Source organism: Larus michahellis, chromosome 2 (assembly GCF_964199755.1).
Source record: "Larus michahellis chromosome 2, bLarMic1.1, whole genome shotgun sequence".
Classification (NCBI taxonomy): Eukaryota; Metazoa; Chordata; class Aves; order Charadriiformes; family Laridae; genus Larus; species Larus michahellis.
Genome location: NC_133897.1, coordinates 2603471 through 2626186, shown reverse-complemented (window position 1 = coordinate 2626186; position 22716 = coordinate 2603471). Strand labels below are relative to the sequence as shown.

The window sequence follows — 22716 nt, the reverse complement described above, 5'->3', positions numbered from 1 at the left end:
TATTTAATTCTGCAAGAAAACATTTCATCCTGTGCAAGACAAAAAGAATGGGTGCTAGATGCCAAACTCAGAAAGTCTTCCCCAAACTGTTCTTTTACCAAAACAACAGAGAATCCACCCATTCATTACATACAGCTGGCTCAATGTAAACTGAATGACTCAAACCAAGGGTGCAGATACCCACAGCTTTGCTCCATGGGACCAAGACAGTCCACGAATAGATACAGGAGGCTGAGGAGCCTCTTCAGGGCCAAAGAACACATGCACAACAGCACAGGAACATAACTGCCCCAGCCTAAGTGTTATTTGGTTACTTCTGTAATGGTCACTTGGAAGAAAAACTATGTATGTCTAAGGTGAACCCTCTGACCTGGATGCAGCATCACCCCTTCCAACCATCAGCTGGTCCCTGCACTCTGCCTCCTGCCCGGCTGCAGTCCTGGTTTGTTGAGGATCTATCACCTACGAAGACCTCAGCTCAGACCTTATGGGGATGACCCGAAAGCATCCCCATGGTGCAGTACATGCATTGAGAAACCCTTGCAATAGCAACACTGTACAGACACCCAAGCTAACTCTGCAAAAAATAGAAGCATTTGGATACTCTTTTCCATTATAACCTGATACAGATTTAACACAGTGTTTTGTTGTGTGTTTAGTGTTGGGTTTTTTTGTTTGTTGTTTTTTTTTTTTTTTTTTTTTTTTTTTCTTTTTAGCAGTCGTGTTCTCATCCTTCCTGGGAAAATTTGTGAGCTACTTCCAGCCTGAACACGACAGTCAAGGATCATTTGCTGAATGGGCAAGCAGCACCAGTCAGCTTTCAAAACAGCCCTTCCGGCACCACAAAAAGACTAAAGTTGCCACATCACATCACATCACCCAATAAGGTAAGCGTGAGTTTCAGCCACCCCTTCCAGGCTTTCCCCATGAGTTCTGTGAGAACAGCGTTTGCGCGCTTATTCTAGCCCAGTCAGGCAGAGAAGATTTGAAGTTTGTCATTTCATGAACAAAACCAACGCTGGCTCAGCCACAGAAGGCAAAGTTAACAATGGGGACTGCCCAAGGGCACACAGAGGTCGTGTTGTACATTCACACATGTGAAAAACTGAATGCAAACTGCAGTGCCGCTGGGTGATGGGACCACCGAGCAGAAACCTGGGGTTGTCACCTGTTGTCTTCCCCCAGCTTGGACACAGCATTCATGTGACGCAGTGGGTTTGTAATTCTGTGTTTGCTTTGTGAAGGGCAAGGCAAGCTTGAGCAGAGCTACTCTGAAGCCTGTTCATGAGGTTTTAGCTGGTTCTACATGGATGGCTCTGCTGCTAGGGAGTCAAGACCTTTGAAGATGGTGCACTCCTGATGGCCAGAATCGAAGGAGGTGCACCTCCAAGGAAGGATCCAGTAGCTGCATGTAGCATGACTGCGCCTGGTTTTATATGCAAAATCAGAAAGTCTACGGCCCTTGAGGATGGAAACTTCCACTGGCAAAACAAAAGAGCCACCAGCCTGCTTCAGGCTCCCATGAGGAATGATGAGATCTCCCTTGGAGAACATTTTCCACAGTATGAGACATATCTGTTTAATTCTCCTTAAATGAAGGTACAAGGAAGCCATACAGCACAGGTCTGTAATTAGAGAAGGGACACATAATAGTATTCATGTAGAAACAGGAAAAAGACCTTGAGAAACAACTTCTGTAGGAGTCATTGGATCTCTGTGGCTCATCATGGTCTTGGCCGTCTGTCCGCTGAGCGTGACAGCATGGGCAGAAAAAAGGGAGATGCAGCAGCTAATACCAACCTAAGAGGCTGCTCAGCATCCAATAGATGGGAGCAGCCTGGGTCATCTGGAGGAGCATTTAGCCTCAATAGTGTCTGTCCAAAGCTGCTAAATGCACATTTCAGCAAGAAAATACATGTCTTGAGGAGGCACAACAGGTCATTACATCCATTTTCAGGCAATTGCCAGAAAAGTGGGTGGAAGAGATAGGAAACCAAGCAAAGAGACATTTTGGTGAAATGCTGGGCCTCATTGTCAGCTTTGCATAGAACCCCTTTCTACATCAGAGTCTCTAGCTCCGAGGCAGCTCTTCCACAAGGAAAATGTCTGGAAAACCCCATAGATTTCAGATGAGACACAAAGTTCCTCATGGAAACACACATCTAGTCAACCTTATCAGCTCCTGTATATTAAGGAAGAAACCGGGCATCCACAGAAGGACTATTCATTTTCCATCTTCCTCTTGTGAATCCCCCTCTGTGCTCAAGTTAAGAACATCAGTCAACAAAAACACCTCTCAGATGGGAGAAACCAGTCATGTACAATGCCAGATTTAGGAATCGCTTAGGGCATTATAATACTCAACCACCTGGGATGTAAATGCCGCGACCACTTTTGCTGTAGCCCCTTCCCTCCTTAAAACTCTTCCCTTTCCCTGTATCAGCCGTACCTAAAGGGCATCACGCCTTTGCAGCCCTTCCAATCTCATCCATCCTTGCAATTCATGATCTTTTTACTATCAATTGCTTCAGAAATGAGGCCAGTCTATCACCCTGCCACATACAGTCCTCAAACAGACCAAGTTTTCCCTTCCCTGCCCTTTTAGAGGGAACCAAATTATTGCTGCCGTGCAGCTGAAGAGATACCTTCCTCCTACAGCCCATGTCAAGCGAGTACATCATCTTTGCAGAGACAGGGATAAAGCTGCTTTAATTCAAGCTCTAGTTCAGAAGTAAATACAAGTGTTCCAAACTGAAGCCAAGCAGTACTTAAAGATACTTCTCTGTCAGAGTAAACCTGAAACTCTTCCTCAGATATTGCTTTTTACTCTCTAGGACACTTGCTCTCATGCTGGTAATGGTTCTGCTTCTAACTAAAACACCTAAAACTGTCTAAGAATGCAACATAGAGCACTTACACTTGGACTGGTAAATTCCCCTCCACTTTGCAGGAAGATGCAACCTAAAGCATTTGAAATCTAAAACTCTTCTCTTGCCAGACAGTCTTCTAGATGCCCAGATGGACACACAAGTCCTCCCTTGCTGTGAACCACTCACTCACCCTTCGCATGAGCATTGTGTCTTTCCCCAAGCAGCGTATAGCTCTAAAGCTTGCACTTTACAGGGTGGAATAATATACATCTCTGCACAAAACCTGCCATTAAGGAGTTTCTCCCTCAGAAATTAGCAGATAAGCTTATTAAAAGTTTTTTTCTTAGACTGAATTAATATAGGTCAGCACTTTACATCACATCACAGTGTGTGACGTAATGGACAAATCTTGGGACCTTAAACCAGAATGAACATAGACCTAACTATTTATTTTCCTCCCCTTGGTCACCTCAACATCTGTATTATCACGATTAATATGACCAAAAATAGTGGGGTTTGGGGGAAAAAATGGATTAGCTTTAAGAGTTGCTCTTAAGAGGTGGACAGGGGAGAGGAAAGATTTTTTTTTGAGCTTGGACCATGGACTGTAGCCTTCTTTTCCAGATTATTTTTTAACCTAAATCTGTTCCCAGCATAGTTTAACGTACCATCAACATAAACATGCCCACGAGCAGGGTGGGATCTTGTCATTCAATTAATAGTGCCAGCTCAGAGTCCATAAACTCCAGAGCTTCTTAGGCCATGGGGGCAAACTCTGGTGGCCAATGAAGAGATGTTGCTCCTCTTTCTGTCGCTAACTTTGCTGCTTTTCTCTAGGGGTCAAGTATCCTCATGCATCTTAATTGTGTTTCCAAAGGACATCCCCCCCTCACGTGTCACGCTCCGACTGAGTCTGCATTCAGGCTGGCACAAAGACCATTCTGTCATGTGGAAAAACAATTCCAGGCTTTGTTTAACCAACACCAACATGCTGGAACCACTTCTTCCATTCAGACTCTGCTCTTGTCAAGCTTCAGATCATCATGACTTGGGATGAATTAATGTTCAACTTACCGGAGCCATCTCATAAGCAGATAGAAAGACACAATGTGGGAGTTAAGAGGTAATCGGGAATAAAAGGGGCAGAAAGACAATAAAATCCCGAATCCCAAGACAGCCCTTAGCAGCATAAAAAGGAGAAAGAGAGGAAAAGAGGTAACAATTACTTGGATCAGACTTTAGCATGGGGTACAGGGAACATGCCAATGCCAGCCATGTGAAGGAAGTAGGCAAGATCTCATTCAACATTATCTTTACCAGGGAAAATTGCGGAGTAGGGCAGCAATGAAAGTAGGTAGGCACAGTGCACCATGTAATTTAAAAACACAAGAAAATTAACAAACCCATCAGAACTCTCACCCCGAATGTAAGACCCTCAGGCTTTCAGTTGGTCCAGGTTCATACACAGACAAGGCCACACAGCAAACGTTTGGGGCACAGCACAACCACCTCTACCCTCAAGTTGTGAGGCCAGGTCACAACAAACAGCAGGACATTTGACCCCACAATGCCTAATTAAGCCATGGAACTCACTGTCACAAGAGTCTGTCATTGCTATGAGAATACCATATGTGCTTTCAAAAGCAGCTGGATAAGTCTATGGTGGAAAAAAAAATCAATTAAAAGCTAATAAAAACAAAAGCATCAACTCCAGCTCAGGAAGTCCCTGAGGAGGCAAGAAGCAGATATGGAAGAAGTATTACTACAACCTGTCCCAGTTTTTGTGGTGGTGTTCTGGAGGCATGTTCTTCTACATTATGAGAGGTGAGATATCCTGGCTTGGTATAGCTGATTTTCTGTATCAGTCATAAAATTGTTTGTGGTCACCTCCATGGCAGGACCTCAAGCACTGAAAGAAGACACTGTGCAAGGTTGCCAAAATATCAACCACATTAAAATCTCAACAAATTTAGGATAGCAGTGTGTGTCAAGGAGCTTACGAAGGGTCAAACGAGCATTCACTACTCTCTTCAGAAAGCACCAAGGCTGTATAATTGATTTTTCAGCCCAAGGAGAACCTTTTTTTTTTTTTTACCCCCAGACTTTTATTTTCTTCCATCTTTGACACAGAAAAACAGGAAGCTATGTGTGGGGGAAGGGTGTGTGTTTTTCTCTCTCTTTACCCCCCCCACCCCCCCCAGAAACAGGGAACACAAAAGCTTTACACAAGCCTTATCTGACCCAGCTTTTTTTCATGCTTCCCCAAACCCAAATTTGAAGCTCATTTTCCTTTTAGGAAGTTCACTCCTGAGCCTAATGAAAACAACTATAAACCTCTAGTTGACAGCAAAAGGACAAAAGCCATTTGCCCTTTCTGGGTGTCTGAAGGCTGAACTACCCACCGCAGACTCCCTTTGTAACTAAAGAGGCACGTGAAAAGCTCAATTTCACCCAGCCTTAGTGACATGAGCAGACCTTAGGGCATACCTGGTCTCTCTCCACTAGCTACTGAATTAAACAGCTCAGATAAAACCCTTTACTTGTTGACAACTAAGGCTAGAGAAGGTCACTGTCAACACAATTAAGGATATCATTCAGCCTTTGCAAATAACAAGACGAGTACGACAAGGCCTGCAGGTGAGATGTTTACTTCGTGGTTTAATCCCCCTTGGCCTTGTAGTTCCCATTATCATTATGGTTATCACTTACAAGCAGTTTATGCATGCAGAAGCATAACTATTTTGACCCAGCGACTCATATGCAACACAGAATGACTTGGGATTACTGGATGAAACTCCAAGCCAAATCTGAAATAACTACAGGTTGTCTTGGAGGCAGCAAAGGAAAGATCGTGAGAAAAGGGGACTAAATAATTCTCCATTGGAGTGGAATTATGGGAAAGATAGAAGATAACAGCTAGGGACAATTTTTGTGTCACAGCTCTTGTATCAGCTTTGGGAGCAGGTGTTCCTCTCCCTTGGCCTCGTGCTCCCAATATGCCTACTCTGCTTTTCCAAAGCAAATGGGATTTCAGCACAGCCTCAAAAAGCATGAAAAATGAGAGACTGCTACACATCTGGGGTTTAGAATATGTGTTATCATTTACATTGAAGGAATTTTGAGTTAGACTCTGATAAGCAGAGTCCGAATTACAGCCTGGAAACCTGGAAACCCAGAGGCACAAACAATATCAGAGGAGCGTTCCTTGGGACAATGGGAGAACTGATAGCAGAACTGCTTCACAGATGAGATGGAATTCAATGTACAGCAATGTCAGCCCTCTGAACCACCCTTTCCACTCAGCACTTCCAGAACCTGAGTAGGACCAGAAGGGATTTCACTTCCTTTGTGCTAAAAAGACAGAAAATCATCATAAAACCATGAGAATAGCCACCTTTGAGATGGCTGGTTCCGCTGAATATTCATAAGTGAGGCCCTGGATCCATCCTCTAGTTGCCCTGGCTTTTGACACCACTACTTGCTTCTCCTCCCATCTCACAGGTGTTTGCTTATGCTAGAGGCAATGTCCAAAAGCTAACGACGTATCACTCCAAAATGCCACTTACAAAGCCTCCCAGATCTGCCCTACCAAGTGACCCAGGCAAAGTCTAAGCACTTCACAGCATCCCCAATACCTGCCAGAAAATGGGCAGGGCTGAAGTCCGTACAAAGGAACAGGAATGGAGGGGGGGGGGGGGAAGACTTTGTTGGATTACTTTAATCTCTACACTCAGCCTTTCTCCACTTTCTGTGTGAGTCTCTTAAACACACTCATGGCTAGGTACATTAACAACAATCCCAGCTGAAGAACCACCAAATTTTTCTTCCTCTCATGCCCAAGGCCTTTACCAAAGGCTGAGTGTAGTAGGAAGCTTCTAGTGTTTCATCATTCCCTTCAGGTGCTCTTGGAGGACAAATTACAAGCCACTGAAGGCAGGACAGACGTGCAAAGAGTCACCAGGGCTTCTTAACCTCTGATCATCATTTTGAGACGCCACAGTTCACTGAAATGCTTTGAGTGCCAAAACCCAGGTCTTTTGATGACCTGAAGAGCTGGTCAGAAGCTCTGACAAAACTGTTTCACAAGAAAATTCCTGTTTGTTGTGCCCAAAGTGCTTTGCATGAGCCCTTTCCAATTCAACAGGAATGTAAACATTAGCCGACCAGCTCAGGCCAGTGGTCCAGCTAGTCTAGCAGTAAGAATAAGAGCTATTATTTAGAGAACAAACAGAAGCTTGGCCACTTTCTGAGGTTCATTCCTCTTGTATTTCCTCAACAGCTAACTGTTGCATTAGGGATCTCCAAAGGTGCAACCCTGTTCCTAGTATCTGCCTATGGACCTGTTGTCCTTGAATTTATCTCATCCCTCTTGAAGTTGCTGATATTGTTTCCTTCCAAAATGCATTACTAAATTGCAGGCAGGATCCTGAAGGACAATTCTGCCTGGTTTCCTTGCAGATCCTCAAAAATCTTGTCTTGCAGCTCATTGGGAATTAAAGTCGTTGCAGCGACAGTAATGAAACTACCAAGTTCAGGGAGAAGCTACAAGGTCTAGGAAGCTTCCAGGCCATAGGAAATTTCCACAGACAAAGAGACAGGGCCTTGGTTCGGGTCCAAATTAAACTAAGCTAAAGTTTAAAAACAGTCCCTCCTGTGAACTGCAGCTCCCCCTCTTCTGGCTCTAAACACATAGTTGTTTGTTAGTTTTAAAGAGTCTTGAGTGGGTTACTGTTCCCCTATAACCGGGCCTTTGACCCAGACTTTTCACTTAACACCTAAGACACCTGCAAGCTCTTGACTGCTTCCCTCCCTTGCAAAAACCCAGGCAAGCTTATCAGCCTCTCTTGCCCTGACTAATTAGTTGGGTATTGGTTTCTTTACTCTGCCAGGCAAGCTGTGCAACCTCAGCGTGAACGCGCGGTTTCCAGCCTTACTTCATCAGGCTTGTATTGCCAGGTGAGGCTGCCTGCTCGCCTGGCATGGGTGGAAAATCCCTCCTGCAAAACAGGAGCAAGCCCCAACACAGACAGTATCAGATAGCTGCCCGCAGGAGAGGGACCGCGCGTGCACAGGCTTCTCCAGCATCCCTTTCTGGAAAACACAAGGTGAGAGCACGCAGAGGGTTTAATGCCACAAGGCCGGACCATACTGGGAATTAAACAGCTTACAGACAATGTACCTTCTTTATGTGCTGTCAAGATGAAGCACAGGGGTGCACGCAAGTGCATTTTATACTCTACTTTGGTCCCTTGCACAGGTAAAATTCCTACCTGTAGAAAACATTCCCAAACTTTACTCTGCCCCAGGACTTTTACTTATAGCACATAACCTTCAACAGTCCCTTCAGCCCGCTAAGGCTCGTCTTAACACCCTTCCTATGGTACATGTCTAAACATAAAACTGAGCCTCAGGAGCAACGGGAAAACAACCAACTAACGAACACTGGTCACGAAACCCAAAAATAACCAGCGCGTAGAGCAACGTACCTCGCATAAGGTGGCCAATTAAAATTCCCCCGTGGTAAATGCTACGGCAGCAGCTCCTCTGAGCTTCCGACTCCTGAAATACCCGGTGCTCCCAGTACCGCCGCTCTCCCCTCCCACCTCTCCCTCCCACGTCCAGCCGCCTCGTTTGCTGAAACACAGATCTGGGCCTGTTCATTAGATGAGACACCCACAGAGCCCAGAGAGACAGTTACGAAACCCATGCACGTAGGGTTTCTACAGCAATTGCTTGTTATTTGCCTTTTTTAAAAGGACAAGAAATTTTGGGATCTGTGCTCTTGCAGCATACATGTTGGGGAAACTGAAAGGGAAAAAGACAGGATGTGTGTTACTTTGTGCAACGGCATTTCTTAGCTCTAATGCCTTTTCACCTACAGAGCATTCCCACAGCAGTTTGCCAAATGAAGCTCCTGTGCTTTTTCCCCTTGTTCTGCCACTCTCTCCCCTCGCGCGACCTCTGTGCTTGCTGTAGCTCACAGACGGAAAACCCTGGGAAACTGGATGTTTCCTGCTATTCAGAGCCTGGGGAGAGCGTGTGACAGCCTGCACGTGATGCATGCAAGGTCTGTCCTCTGCTACACCTCAGCCAGCAGTAACTATTTCCCCTCCTTCAAAAAAAAAAAACAACAAAAAAAAAAACCAACCTAAAAACAAACCCCAAGCCCCCAAGTCCATCTATAAGGAGGACCCAGAGTCCTCTCCAGCCCATCTTTTTGGCCTCAGCCACTATCCCACCTCCTAAAGCATGAAAGCATTTTTTTCCAGTTGATCCACAATTACAGCAAATCCCCACAAGCATTTTGTTGAAGCAGCCGCCGCCACCATGTACTTGCTTTCCACACCAGAAAGAGTAGATACACTGCCTTACAAAAGCCCCGTGCCCTCCCCTTCTGCTTCAGAGCCTGCTGAAGAGCCCTAACAAAGCCCCATTCTTTCCCAGGCGCTCCAACATGTTACGACTCAGTGGCTTGCCTCCTCCCCAGCTATAGGATTTCAAGGATTTTTACAAACTACTGGAACTTACTGTGGGCTGAGAGATCAGGACAAGTCGGTTTCTACAGCGAGGATGCTCAGGGTGTAACAGGAGACAAGAAATGCCTCAATCACCTTTTGTTCAGAAAGGTTCTTCTATTGTGTTGATTTCCTTCCCATTTTCCCAGACTCCTGGGGTCTTTTCAGAGCAGAACGTGCCCATAACTCACTGTCTGCCTCAACACAATGGTTTAAACCACACAAGCAGGCAGAGCAGCAGCCCTTAAAGCAGCAATCCTCATACACAGTGGGGAACAATACCAAGGAAGGACAGCAGACTGGGAATGGAAAGGATGAGTGAGCAATGAGCTCACCGCCGGCCTCCTACCTGCTCTGCAAGCTGCGAAGTCAAAGAGCTGGTGATCAAGACTTTGGCGCAATTACAGACCTTTTTTCTTTCAGTCCAAAATTTGGAATGAAATCATATTTTCCACATCCCGAGGAAGTGCTCACCCACAAGGGACTACATGGCAGACAGACACCTCAAGTCCTTTCAAAGTCTTTGCATGGGTGCTTGAGCCCAGGAGGAGTTCCCAGCCTCCAGACCCTATATGGACAGAGACTGCTCCCTGGCATAGCTTATGAAAGTGCCTGCGCCCCAGAAAGGTGAGAGGCTTTCAGAGGTCCCAGTGCTGAGCATTTCCCTGTTGAGCACACAAGTTTGGGGATCTCCAGCTCCTCTGTGGCATTGTGTGAAAGGCCCAGGAGCTCTGCTCTTCTGGGGCAGACAGACACTGGAAAGCCCACCTTACATCTAAGGTCTGCTGGTTCAACCCACTGAGTGCAGTTGGGTCTGGGCCTCAAGCTCAGCTTTGTGGCTTGTTTCTGTACAGTTTTGGTCAAGTGGCTTTGTTGTGCATGCATTGGACTCATGTTTTTCCCCCATTATTCTTTTTAACACTAGTCCAGTAAAGCTGTGGTGAAACTGTGATGACACAGAAGGGTGTAACAGTTTGGTTCGGGACACATCTTTTACTTTTGGTTGTGCTTCCTCAGCAGAAATCTGTTTCCAGTCACTCAGTTAGTTTTCCTGAAATGTTCAGAATTTGCACAAATGTCATGTTCGGTGTGAGACCTCCAGCTTCACATTCCTGCCCCCTACGTGCTGTCCTCATCAGAGGTAAGACCTTCAGCTTCCATATTTCCCACCATCATCTAACCTGTCCCCAATGCACGGACAACTCAGATGATTGTACAGCAGCTACCAGATTGCCACAGGTCAGGGCATGAATTCTTGTTGCTTTGCCTTAAAACACTGGGCGAAAAATGACTACTTGAGCAACCACCAAGCTATCCTAAAGCTAGAACCACTCCAGTTCCTCCGCATCCACATTGGGAACCTTCAGCACTGTGGACATCTTTACATCCAGCCTTTAAAACCAGATTAGGTTTGGGTTGAATATGGAGGGTGAGACACAACATGGTCCATCACCTATATCGTATAGGCAGTATTTCCTTAAGATAAAGACTGATAGAGCTTAAGATAAAGACTGTCCAGGACATTTCTGCAGCAGACAGGACAGTGATGAGGACAGAGATGTTTCGAGAACATCTGTGTATGAGACATGCTTCTTATCTCATAAATGTAATACTGCAATTGCTTCCCCATCCTGCTTTGATTTGGGGGGGGGGGGGAGGGGGAAAAAACCATACCTATAGACATGGTTTGCAAATAGGTAAGTTTTAGTCCTGATCAACATGAAAACAAAGAGTCTCGTTCTGATCTTGGGAGGAAAAAAAAAAAAAGAGAAAGTAGACACAAGAGACTTTCAATTGTAAAAAAGAAATAAAACAAAACAAAAAATCAGGCACGCATTGACAGATGGAGCTTTTCTTTTTGAAAAAAGGTATCTATGCCTGGAGTTTTGTCAGAACTAAGCTTCTTCCACTAACAGTTTTTATTAAATAAACACAGTGGCTTTCTACGGAAGTCTTTAGAAATCCTCCCTATCAGCTCTAGGTCTCTCTCCCATTATCCGACCAGATCGTTATTAATGAAATTGTTGCTGGCTATCTGCAGCCACAGATCTTAAACATAGAGCACATAATATCATTTCTAGCCAAGAGCTTAGGGGATGCTACTGGCACTCATTTGTCTACAGAAAGCAATATCAGGTGGTTCAGGCTTCATATTTTGCTCTCCTGCTTTTTAAGTCTTTTTAAATCCTACAGTTTTAAAACTTTGTTTCCTATGCTTGCACGTGTCACTTTGGGGAACATGGTTTAAAGCCAGGCTTAACACCATTACTAGAAACATCCACTCAAGGGATCAGGGAGAGGCAGTTACAGTGCAGTGGCACCAATGAACATGATGTCTCCAAGGGGTCTGGCCTTAAATAGATGGCACAAAACATTGGCGTTCAACTACCTTTGCCAGTTAAAAGCATTTACCCCTCTAGAAACACCAAACTAGGTTTGATCAAGAAAACTCTAAGAGAAGGAGTTCACCTTGCTCCTCCTGCTTAGGGTTTTTGGCCATGAGAACAGAAAACTCCATCAAATCTCACCCCAACTTGTACCTCATGAGAAAACGTCTCCTTTCATAGAATCATAGAATGGTGTGGGTTGGAAGGGATCTTTAAAGATCACCTAGTCCAACCTCCTCGCCATGGGCAGGGACATCTTTTGCTAGATCAGGTTGCTTAAAGCCCCATGCAACAAGAGTTTGAACACTTTAATGATGAGGCATCTACAATTCCTCTGGGCAACCTATGCCAGTGTCTCATAATTTCCTAAAAATACAGCTTCCCTGAAACAAGTTGTCTTTTCCATCAATAAGTTTTTGTTTCATTTTGGTTTTTTGGTTTTGTTTTGTTTTTTGTTTGGTTGGTTGGTTTTTTTGTTTTGTTTTGTTTTGTTTTTTTTGTTTTGGTTTTTTTTTTTGAACCAAAGCCTATTTATAGTCCAGGTTCCTCTGCTGAAACTATGTCCCAGGCAAATTCTTGTGTTCTGGGGCCAGTGATGCTGAGTCAGCTCCGTTGGCCAGCACATCTTTCTATCACCAGGGCAATACCACCCCATGTTACGAGAACCAACCATTCTGGAAATAGCTGCTTTATGACTCACTCAGTTACAAGAATATCCTTAACTATACCAGCTCCAATACCGGGTTACTGAAGCATGCCCCAGAGCAGTGGCAAACAGCTTGCAGCCTCCCATTCCCACAGCATCACTCGATAAAACCTCGGCTCCTGCTCACCCCTAGGTAGAGAGTGTTTAAAGATGTGAGAAAAATAAACTATTCTTTTCCCCTCTCCAACAAAAGATAGTTCCTCCTAGCATAAATCATAGCATCATATAGCTTTATTTTCCTTCCCAAAAGCTATTTTTAAAAATCGGCAGCTTCATTTACCTTACCCCTCAAGACATCCCAAAAGTTTTGGATGCGCATCAGTGTCAAGTAAAAGAGGACCGAGTTGGGAGATGGAGGAGGCAATGCAAATCGAAGATGACACCAGGCCCATAATCCTAGTGAGCACCAGCTTGATATTTCTGCTGCCTTGCTACGGACTTGCCACAGACCATCCAAGGCCTTGGCAGGGAATAGGGCAATCATAGCTCTTGGACCTCATTGGAGCTATTATGCTTTAGACAGCTAAGGTTCTGACACAGCACCCACCCCAGACAGCAGCAACAAGCTGAAATACTCAGATTCACACTCATGCAGGGGACTCTGGAGTAGAAATGGATGTCTGATCCAAGCACATATTCTTTAACTTGTGCCTCTCAAGCCCAGAAGCACGGTATTTGTGCATACCATTGGGAAACTATGCATGGAAACAGGAGCTAAGTGTGCAATTATTCATATCTCATGCAAAAGAAGTTTCACAACCTTCTTGATAATTAAACTTGTCCTGGTTCTTTTCACTGAGGCAACACAAGCCTTTTCCCTAAAGGCTAAGAGAGGCATGCAAGGCAGGAGTGATTAGAAAACAAGGAACAAGAAACTGGGATCAACAGCGGGTACAGAGTGTTTTCTACATCTGAGCAACCATTGAGCAGTAAACCACTATAGAAATCAAACACTTCTAGAAATTCTCCAGACTCATGTCACGATGCACAGAAGAATTCAGGTAACATGCGCTGCAAACAGTCCTGTGTCTGCATCTATATTCCTGTCCATGAGAGACAGAGGTGACAATCAGACAAGACCAGGGACAGACTGCAACACAGGACTGGCCAGGAGGTGGGACAGGCAGAAAACAAGCATAAGGAGAGGAGACATGGAAAAGTTAGTACCATGTACTCAACATCTTTCCTTACCACACTCATTTCCTTATGTAGGGAAGCCCCATATAAAATTAAGAGACTGACTCTTCCCACAACCTCCAGTCTCAGTGTCTGCTACACAGAAAGCTCAGATGCAAACTAAATGTCACAGTATTGATCCCACACAGGCTCTCAGCATGAAGAGTCAAGAGTTAATCCCTGAAATGTACACAATCTAGACATTTCAGCCTTAGCTGAATAGCCAGATGACCTAAATACCATTTCCCTAGCTGTTTACGTGACCTTTGGTAAGTCCACCCCAACCTGTGCTGTGATCTATTAGATGACAGTTGGTCCTGGATCTGTCTCTAATTACATGTCCACACAGTGCCAGGTCTATGGCAGACCCAGTTCTTAGCACTAGCATTGCTGAAGGTCCACCACCAGCAGGAGCTCTCTACAAGTTCTTTGACTGATAGAAGCACAAGGTCCTTCAAAAGGCATTGACAAGACCCTGCACAGACAGTAGCTGTTGGCTGATGGCCTTCACCAGGTAGTATCTGGTTCTCCAGGTAGAGCTGGAAAGGGGAAAAACCAAACAGTGGGCATGCTGGCCATCAGCATGAGGGACAAAACATTGGTCCTGATCCAAGGACCAAAAACTACCCGAGTAACATGTCTTCGTGTGCCTGTTAGTCAAGCTGTACCAGTTCCTTAGCCCGTTGGACAAACTCCAGCTACAACGAGGTGGTGCTGAAACTGTGCATCATGAGCTGCACCAACTGGTCCCATCGTCCCCCTGTCCCACACAGCACAGAAGATTAGGCTGCCAAGGCAGGAGAACTAGATGGTCGTGGGGGGCATGGTCACCATCTCAAGGTGTGCCACCTTCATGCCACCTTCCGTGTGACCTGTGGTACTTGCCTCTACCCCAAGGGCAGAGGAGCCAATCAGGAAGCCCATCCACCTGGCCATAGCGCCCTCCAAAGGTCAGGGAGCTACATGGCTTTCAAAACTTTGGAAAGCCATGATCATTTACTGACACTTTGGGAAGATACCAGGCACCTCTGCAATAACACCCAACCCCACATCATATCCAAAGGCACAAGCTCACTTGGGGCATATGGCGTTACACAACTAATGTGTTTACTGTTCAGTAAAGCAATTCTAATTCTTATTCCACAGAACAAAACACATAGCAATACCAATCCTTAGAGCAGCTACCTTTGACAGTGACAGATAGCCAGACCAAGAGAGGCACAGGGACTCTATTTGAGAATCACTTTTCTGTAACATACAAAAGGAAGCCTTTTTTAAATAAACCCATGATGCCTACTTAGTTACAAGAATGAAACGTGACTCATGATTGCAAACTGTTTATGGCTCTGTGGTAGCTTGTCTAACTAAAGGCCTTGCTAAAGAGGAAAATAAACACTAGCCTCTGGCAGTTACTCCTAATTCCATAGGAGCTGTTATGCATGCAGATAGCCACAAAACAGGAAAACAGACCAAAAAAACCCCCACTTTCGTATGTCAGCACCAAGCTGTCATCTTTCAGCTCAGAACAGCTTCTTTCTCTCTGCAAAGTTATCGGAATCCACGAGCCTTTCCGTAGTTGGTTGGATAGATAAGTTTCTAGAAAACAGTGTAATAATAATAAAAAATATTGTATTGCTCTTTCATTGTAGCAGAATGACTGCAACCCTTCTGGCCCTGAAAATGACATGAAAATTTGTCTACATTGGAGCAGAGAAGTGGTACCAGTGAGATAAGCAAGTACTTAATTGCATGAGTCTTTTGTACTGCAGAACAGCCCAGCCAGGGAATGGCACAGAGGTCTAAGTGCTTGACTGCAGGAGGACAGTGACTTTTACCAGGGCTCTTCCAAATGCTCTGAGCATGGTGGCAGAACCCCAGCCGCAATGCTGGAGCCTTCTTCCCACTCCTTCACAAGCTATGTCAGATGCATCCAGGTGGTGGATCAGAGGAATCCGATAGCCAGAGGCATATGCACGTGGAGACATGAAAGAGAAGTAAAGGTGCAGAGCTACAGATAGACAAGAGACTCACTGAAGGAGGATGGAGAACAGAAAACAACTAGATTTTCTTTCTTAATGCACAAGATATTTGTGTGGCCAAGACCAGTCCCTCCCCATCACCCAGATGGGTTTTATGGGTACCTTCTGAGAAAGCTACCATTTGATTTGAGAGGGCTGGGAAAGGCTCTCCTTAACCACAGGCAGTGTGGGAGAAGATAAGGGCCAGCCAGAACATGAGCAACTCTGAAGAGTAGAGCAAGTCTTGGCCCAGTCTTACCCCCATTCCTGTACCTCCCAGTTCCCAAATCCCCCTTTGAGATAGCAGCATAGACCAGACAGGCCACCAGCAACATACCTTTGCTGTAAGAGCAAGGACAAGTCATTGCAACACTGACCTTGGAGACAGAGCAAACCAGGAGGAGGTGACATTCCGTCTGCAGCCACATGAGACCAGCGTCCTTCTCCTTGCCTTTGACCAGCCTTCCCACAGCACCACCTTGGCCCTATCCAATCTCTCTCTTCAGCAGCTAAGTGGGGACAGCAAGGTCCTGTCCCACTGGGCTGGAAGCCACCCACAACCATGAGGCACATTGGCTACATAACAGGTCCAACCGTCCAGAAACATGGTGCTGGAGAAACAAAGGCACCTTGTCCCACAGAGTTCTGGTGAATCGCACCATTATATCCTGCTCCCGCGACACACGCCCTATTAGCACTGGGAGGGATTTTGTGAATATTTGCCTCGACGTGAGTAGGAAATGAGCAGCATTCCTTTTTTATGGAGGCAGAGATGGTAGGATTTTGCTGAATTCACAGCCTCCCCAAACTTGCGTTTTAAACGTGGGTGCATCCTTTTCTAACCCTACAAAATACCCGAGCAATAAACTTTGGAGAGAGACACTGTCATGCACTGAATATCACCCCATTTTCAAAGCTGTAACCCCTTGATCTTCGTCATTGCACAGAGACAATTCTTTTCCAATAGGACCACAATCTCCCACAAGACCACTTCAACAGCAGTTTAGTAGCATCTCCCAGCAGCCGAACGCCACCTGAGCAAAAAGTCCCTCTTACCATGAGTTGAGCTGTCAGCCACGGTACGTAGCCATGTGAATGGAAAGAGCTGGTGATGAAAGCTGCCTGCTCTAACTTTTCAGCTGCTTATTTACTCACTTTAAGGGGAGGGGAAAAAAAAGAAAAAAAAAAAAAATCGAGGAAGTAATACTCCCCTCCCAAGGTGCACTGCAAAACATTCTTGGTAGACATGGAAACCCCTGGCAGGCTGCCATCACTTGGCCAGTCTCCACATTAAGGTTTCAGCAAGCAACTCAATACTTGAATGGCTTTTAGAGAATTTAAAGGGAAACGGCAGCCACGGACAGGCGATGTGGCTGCCGCTCCCCCTAGGCAAGCATTAGGGGTGTTCCCGAGTTTGCCTTCATCTCTGTGAGGAAGCTGGCCGTGCTTCTGTGGTGCACAAAGCAGGCAAGTTATGACTGAGCCAGCTGAAAACAAATGCAGCCTCCACACTTCTACAAATGAGGTTTCCTAGCCACAGTCTGCAGGGACCGAGGGCAACCTTCAAATACCTAAAAGGGAGCTGTGAAGATGAAGGGAAAAATGTTTTGTGATGCTCTGGGGATTAAACTGCAGCTAAAGGCATTTAAGAAAGTCTGTTCCTTCCTTCTCCTGGCTTTTCCCCTCTCCTGGCTCCCAACTTTCCTTTCTTGCCCGGAGGCTGCCTTCTCTTTGCTCATGATTGGGCTGAAGACCGATGGGAAACTGGGAGGCTGGAGATCTCCAAACACCCGGGAGAGCAGGGAAGCAGTGGGCTTGGGACCTCACTGCTCTGGGGGAAGTGCAAGGAGAGTAGAGAAGGTCTGGAACTGATTGCTGGAGGGCATGGGGACTTCGGGGGTGGTTGGGCAGAGGTGATCCCACTTAGGCATGAAAGGAGACCCTCCAACTTCCCCTAAATGCCTTCTTCCCACTCATTCAGGAACAGCATTCTGCATGATAAAGGGGCATTTCCCTCTAAACAATCTAACCCTGCACAGTGCCCATCACTGCGGCTTCAAGGTATTTCAAAGCACATTGACTAAAAGAATCAATGTGCACCCAGTAAAATGAGCAGTGTTAACAGAGCCGTGACATGCACAAAAATTACCCGCCAGTCCAGTCTCAGATTTCCACCAGCAGTGCCTGCAAAGAGTTTTGCAACACGTATCGCACATAAGAGCACGAGAACATGTGGGACACACAGCTTCTCTCTTCAGGAGCCTTCTCACAAAAGACGTTTGCATTAGAAATCTCTGTTAAGAAATCCTAGACACTTGGAAGACATCAATATAACAAGGCAACTCCCTTCCCTGCACTTTCCTTATGTGCTCGCTGCATTTCCAGGGAGACCAGACCTCAAGTCCTCCACAGCTCTTAGTCCATTTGTCCATCATTCCAAATGCAAGCAGATAGCAAAGAAGCCCCCGGGTGAGGGAAAAGATGAAACAGGCAAGACCCACATCCCCTTTCAGTGGTTTGACCCCTGGGGCACCGAGCAAACTCCCTCGCAGTTCAAGATGTTCTCCCAAATGTTCTCCCAAACTGTATTGTCATGCTTTTGCATAGCAACAAGGCCAGTGCTGCAGTGTTTGGCGAGGTGACATGTTTAGCAAGAGCTGCATTTCATTTATTTCCCAAGAGGATGCAAAAGGCCTGAGCTATAAATAGGAAGCTGACAAGTTTAACAGCGCCTGTGGTTTCGCTAATAGATTGGTGGTCATCCACTAATTGGTGAGTACATAACAGCGTGTGCAATGTGGGCTGAGAGTAACCTTATCCAGCGAGGGGTCATTGCTGGTAGGGCTGTATAGGGCAAAAAGGCAACTATTTCCCCTCTCTCTACAAAGCCCACTTCCTCATTGTTGCTAAATTCAGGTTTTGAAACACTTTTTTTTCCTCTTTACAAAATATCCAGCTCAAGGAGTCAGGTCATCAAATTAGAAGTAAGTGTTTGCATATAAAGAGTTTGTTCATCCTCCTTGTCATGAAAGAAAATGAAAAAATATTAAATAAATAAGTAAATTTATTTATTTATTCCAACTCTGGAAGCTCAAAGCAATAACATGAAATCTTACAATTTAAAATCCCAGCAGGACATTCTGGTCTGACCTACTCCTCCAGGTATTTTTAAATTATCTCAAGGAAAGAAGCTGAAATGAAGTTATGAAGTGCTGAAAAGTCTGGAGTCTGAGAAATCTACTTTTTTTTTTTCCCCTGAAAACTAAAGGAGGCATTCCACTTCAGTGACCCATATATAGAATTAGAAATCTGGAGGTTGGGAAAAAAAAAAAAAAAATCAGGTTTGTTTGTGCTATTTTTGCCTAGCTCTTGGCACAAATGTTTTCCGGCCATGGTTTGATGCCATGGCGGGCCTGGTTTGCAAGCACACGGAGAGGAGATAGATCCCCCATCAGCTGCAGGAAAGTCACAGTCTAAATTGCTCGGTGTATTAAAAACTGAAATAAAACACCAAAACACCTACAATTCTTGAGAACCCGCAAATAGAAGGATGGGAGCAATGTTGAGCAAACCTTAAGCTGGCCTGCCTATTTGAGCTTGTAAATGATTCATTTGCTATGGAGCTATTTTCCTGAAACTGTGCTTAGCTCTCGAAAAATGCTAGAACACAGTAGCAGAAGTGACTAGATCCTCTTGGATCTCATTGCTTGGATTTCCAGCCCATGGGCAAGGCACTAATAATAAACTGCACTCTGAAGAGAGCAACCCAGAGACTTTGGGACCTCATGCTGTGTTTGACCCAGGGCACAGTAGGTGCATTTCCACAAGTTTCTCCTCATGCTTTGACAACGTTTTCTGAAAGGAGAGAGTCCCATAAGTAGTGCGACTGGAAGCCCAGTTTGCCGTGGATTTATGCCCCATGGCTGCATCCGCTGATGTCTAGCAAGATGCAGGCACAAACCAAAGCTCCCTGTGGCTTGGCTGGTCATAGCGTCTCTGCCCAGTGTGTCCAGCAAGAATTGTCCACATACTGTCCTTCTTCCTTCCGCAGGGACCACAACCGACTTAAGTTTTTACCCAATGGCATACTTTTAAAACAAAATGCCCAGAAATTCAGTATCTCCCAGACTTTTATCCCTTGTCCAATTTCAACTGAATTAAACCAGCAAAGTTTTAGAAGTCCAGAGGAGAGAAGGGAGGAGGAGAAGGGCAAGCAAAGTATCATATCCAAAAGCCCCATTTCCTTAAGAAATTAAGCTGAAAAGCGTTAAAACCAGCTCAGAGAACCACTGCTTGGGATCTCAAGAGCCCAGGACTGGATTTTCATCGTGGAAAGGAGGACCAAGCTGCACAACTTCTGAGGCAGACGCATGATTCCCTGCCTCGATGCTGCCACCGTCTGTTTTCTGTTGATGAGACCTCCTAACACAGTACGCTGTGTTCTTTTTCCACCGCACCCTGTTCTTATACCGATTTTCTGAGGGGACAGTTTCCCATCATCTCATGCAGCAAACAGTCACCATACAAGCCTGCAGCAAGCACAGAAGCAGCAGATAGCCAAATAGCTGCTTTTCCTCCAAAGCAATGTACACGTTGGCATCCTTCCACCCTCCTCCAATCCTCATAATCTAATCAGTAATGCAAACCTTAAAGCTAGCCTGCCTATTTGAGCTTGTAAAAGATTCATTTGCTATGGAGCTATTTTTCCTGAAACTGTGCTTAGTTCTCGAAAAATGCTAGAACACAGTACCAGAAGTGACTAGATCCTCTTAGATCTCATTGCTTGTTTTCTTGCCTAAAATCATAGGATCATAGAATTGCCTAGGTTGGAAGGGACCTTTCACATCATCTAGTCCAACCATCAACCTAACACTGACAAAAACCATCACTAAACCGTATCTCTAACGTCTATGTCTACCCATGTCTGTTACATACCTCCAGGGATGCTGACTTCACCACTTCCCTGGGCAGCCTGTTCCAATGTTTGACAACCCTTTCAGTGTAAAAATTTTTCCTAATATCTTATCTAAACCTCCCCTGGTGCAACTTGAGGCCGTTTCCTCTTGTCTTATCACCTGTTACCTGGGAGAAGAGGCTGACCCCCACCTCTCTACACTCTCCTTTCAGGCAGTTGTAGAGAGCAATAAGGTCTCCCCTCAGCCTCCTTTTCTCCAGGCTGAACACCCCCAGCTCCCTCAGCTGCTCCTCACGAGACTTGTGCTCCAGACCCCTCACCAGCTCCCTTGACCTTCTCTGGACCCTCTCCAGCACCATAACGTACTTTATGTGGTATGGGGCCCAAAACTGAACACAGCACTCAAGGTGGGGCTTCACCAGTGCCAATTACAGGGGGATGATCACTTCCCTAGTCCTACTCACCACACTGTTCCTGATATGGGCCAGGACACTGTTGGCTGCCTTGGCCACCTGGACACACTGCTGGCTTATATTCAGCTGTCAGTCGACCAACACCTCCAAGTCCTTTTCTGCCAGGCAGCTCTCCAGCCACTCTTCTCCAAGCTTGTAACACCACATGGGGTTGTTGTGACCCAAGTGCAGGACCTGGCACTTGGCCTTGTTGAACCTCATACCAATGGCCTAAATCCTAGCCTTCTCCCAGTAAAGAATACTACAAGAAATTACTTTGAGTACAGGAGAATATAGTAAACCTGGTTTGTCCAGTCACTCTCTTCCTGACCCTCTTTTTCTGCCCTGCGACCAAAGATTTTCTTTGCACCTTGGTGGAAGGACAGCCCAGATTAGAGTCCAATGCTCCCACAAACCCCTCAAGATGTGCGTTCCCTACCCGTGAGATTCCAGTAATTTCCTTGAGCCCCTTGAGCATAGCTGAGCTGGAGATGGTGGCCCTGCAGCTTTAGCTTCTACAGCCTCCTATGCTTTTCCCAGTTGCCTTCATCTCCCTTCAGAGACCAAGTTTGGGTGAAGTTGCAGACTGTAGCAACGCATCCACAACATCTTTCAGGGATGAAAGATGCTTTTAACATCCCCAGATGTCCAACACTTATCTCTGGTAACACTGGAGTCAGCTAGCATAGGATAGCTCTGATGCTGATGATGCATCAGCTTGGCTTACCGCCCTTTTTCATTAGAGGAAGAGAATTCTCTCAACAGGCCAGGAGAAAAACAAGAACAAGAACTGGAATCAGTCAGGCAGCTGTTAAAAAAAAAAAAAAAAAAGAAAAAGAAAAAGCCAGTGTCTTAATAAGTGAATCTCCTTCCTCTGGGGGAGCGGCGAAAGCTCTGAGCGCTACTTTGCTCCCTGCATCCCCCCCCTTCACAAAGCCCAGCTTGAGGAGCAGCAGAGCACTCTGTAAGCGACACCAGTCTAATTAATTAATGACTCCCCGGCGTCAGCTCTGTGGCTGCTGGGTTCGAAAAGGAAGGCAGTAAAGAAGGGCCAGGACAGCACGCGACTGCTTCTGGTAAATGCTGACCGCTGCTGAGAGCTGGCTAGGTTATTCATAACCTCCCCTGCTTTGGGCTACAGCGCAGAAGTCGGAGAGATACTGGGAAGAGAAGATGGCGTGGGATCCACCCTTGCAGCATCCTCTCTCCTGGGCAAGGTCTTCCTCCCTGTTGTTGTCCTGCTCAAGAGCTGCCATGGCACAGTTAATTGAGGTAAGGAGCAACTTGCTTTACTGGCTGGGGGGCCGAGGGTATCCAGAAATCATGGATTTTTCCATGCATGTTACCCAAAGAGGACAGGTAGGGCAGAGAGCAGAGGATTTAAGGTGGCTCCAAGGAGTTAGAGGCTTCTTTGGGAGATGCTAGTTGCTTTCTGCAGGCCCAGCCCCAGAAGGAAAGAGCTTTTAAAATGCTGATAGTTACTGCTAAGGACAGTCAGCACTTAAGGGCTGCTTTAAGCCCCCAAAGAGGGCTTGACACAGTGCAAAGGGCCAAAGTGACAGCACGGCATTTTCTAGCCCGGTATTGCATGTCCAACAAGTGCCCCACAGCAGAGGCTCAGGGAAAGAAGACAAGGACCAAGCATGACCCAGGTGGATCCTGTACCTGCATGTACCT

General features: G+C 45.8%; 2 protein-coding genes across 4 annotated transcripts in view; one reads left to right on the top strand and one right to left on the bottom strand.

Moving 5' to 3' along the window:
- The window catches only part of ALS2CL (ALS2 C-terminal like), a 49211-nt gene extending 32378 nt beyond the window's left edge, over positions 1 to 16833 (bottom strand). The window contains exon 1 of one of the 3 annotated variants that reach the window (XM_074573876.1): positions 16729 to 16833. In XM_074573876.1, the coding sequence (XP_074429977.1) occupies positions 16729 to 16731 (3 nt within the window). In that variant the 5' untranslated portion in view covers positions 16732 to 16833. Of the gene's footprint in view, positions 1 to 8356; positions 8472 to 16049; positions 16312 to 16728 lie in introns of those variants that run through there. The other 2 variants (XM_074573875.1, XM_074573877.1) reach the window with 2 other exon arrangements.
- A 4654-nt stretch (positions 16834 to 21487) lies between these two features.
- Positions 21488 to 22716, top strand: part of TMIE (transmembrane inner ear) — a 37761-nt gene continuing 36532 nt past the window's right edge. The window contains exon 1 of the mRNA XM_074573395.1: positions 21488 to 22311. Coding sequence (XP_074429496.1) covers positions 22213 to 22311 — 99 coding nt within the window. The 5' untranslated portion in view covers positions 21488 to 22212. The remainder of the gene's footprint in view (positions 22312 to 22716) is intronic.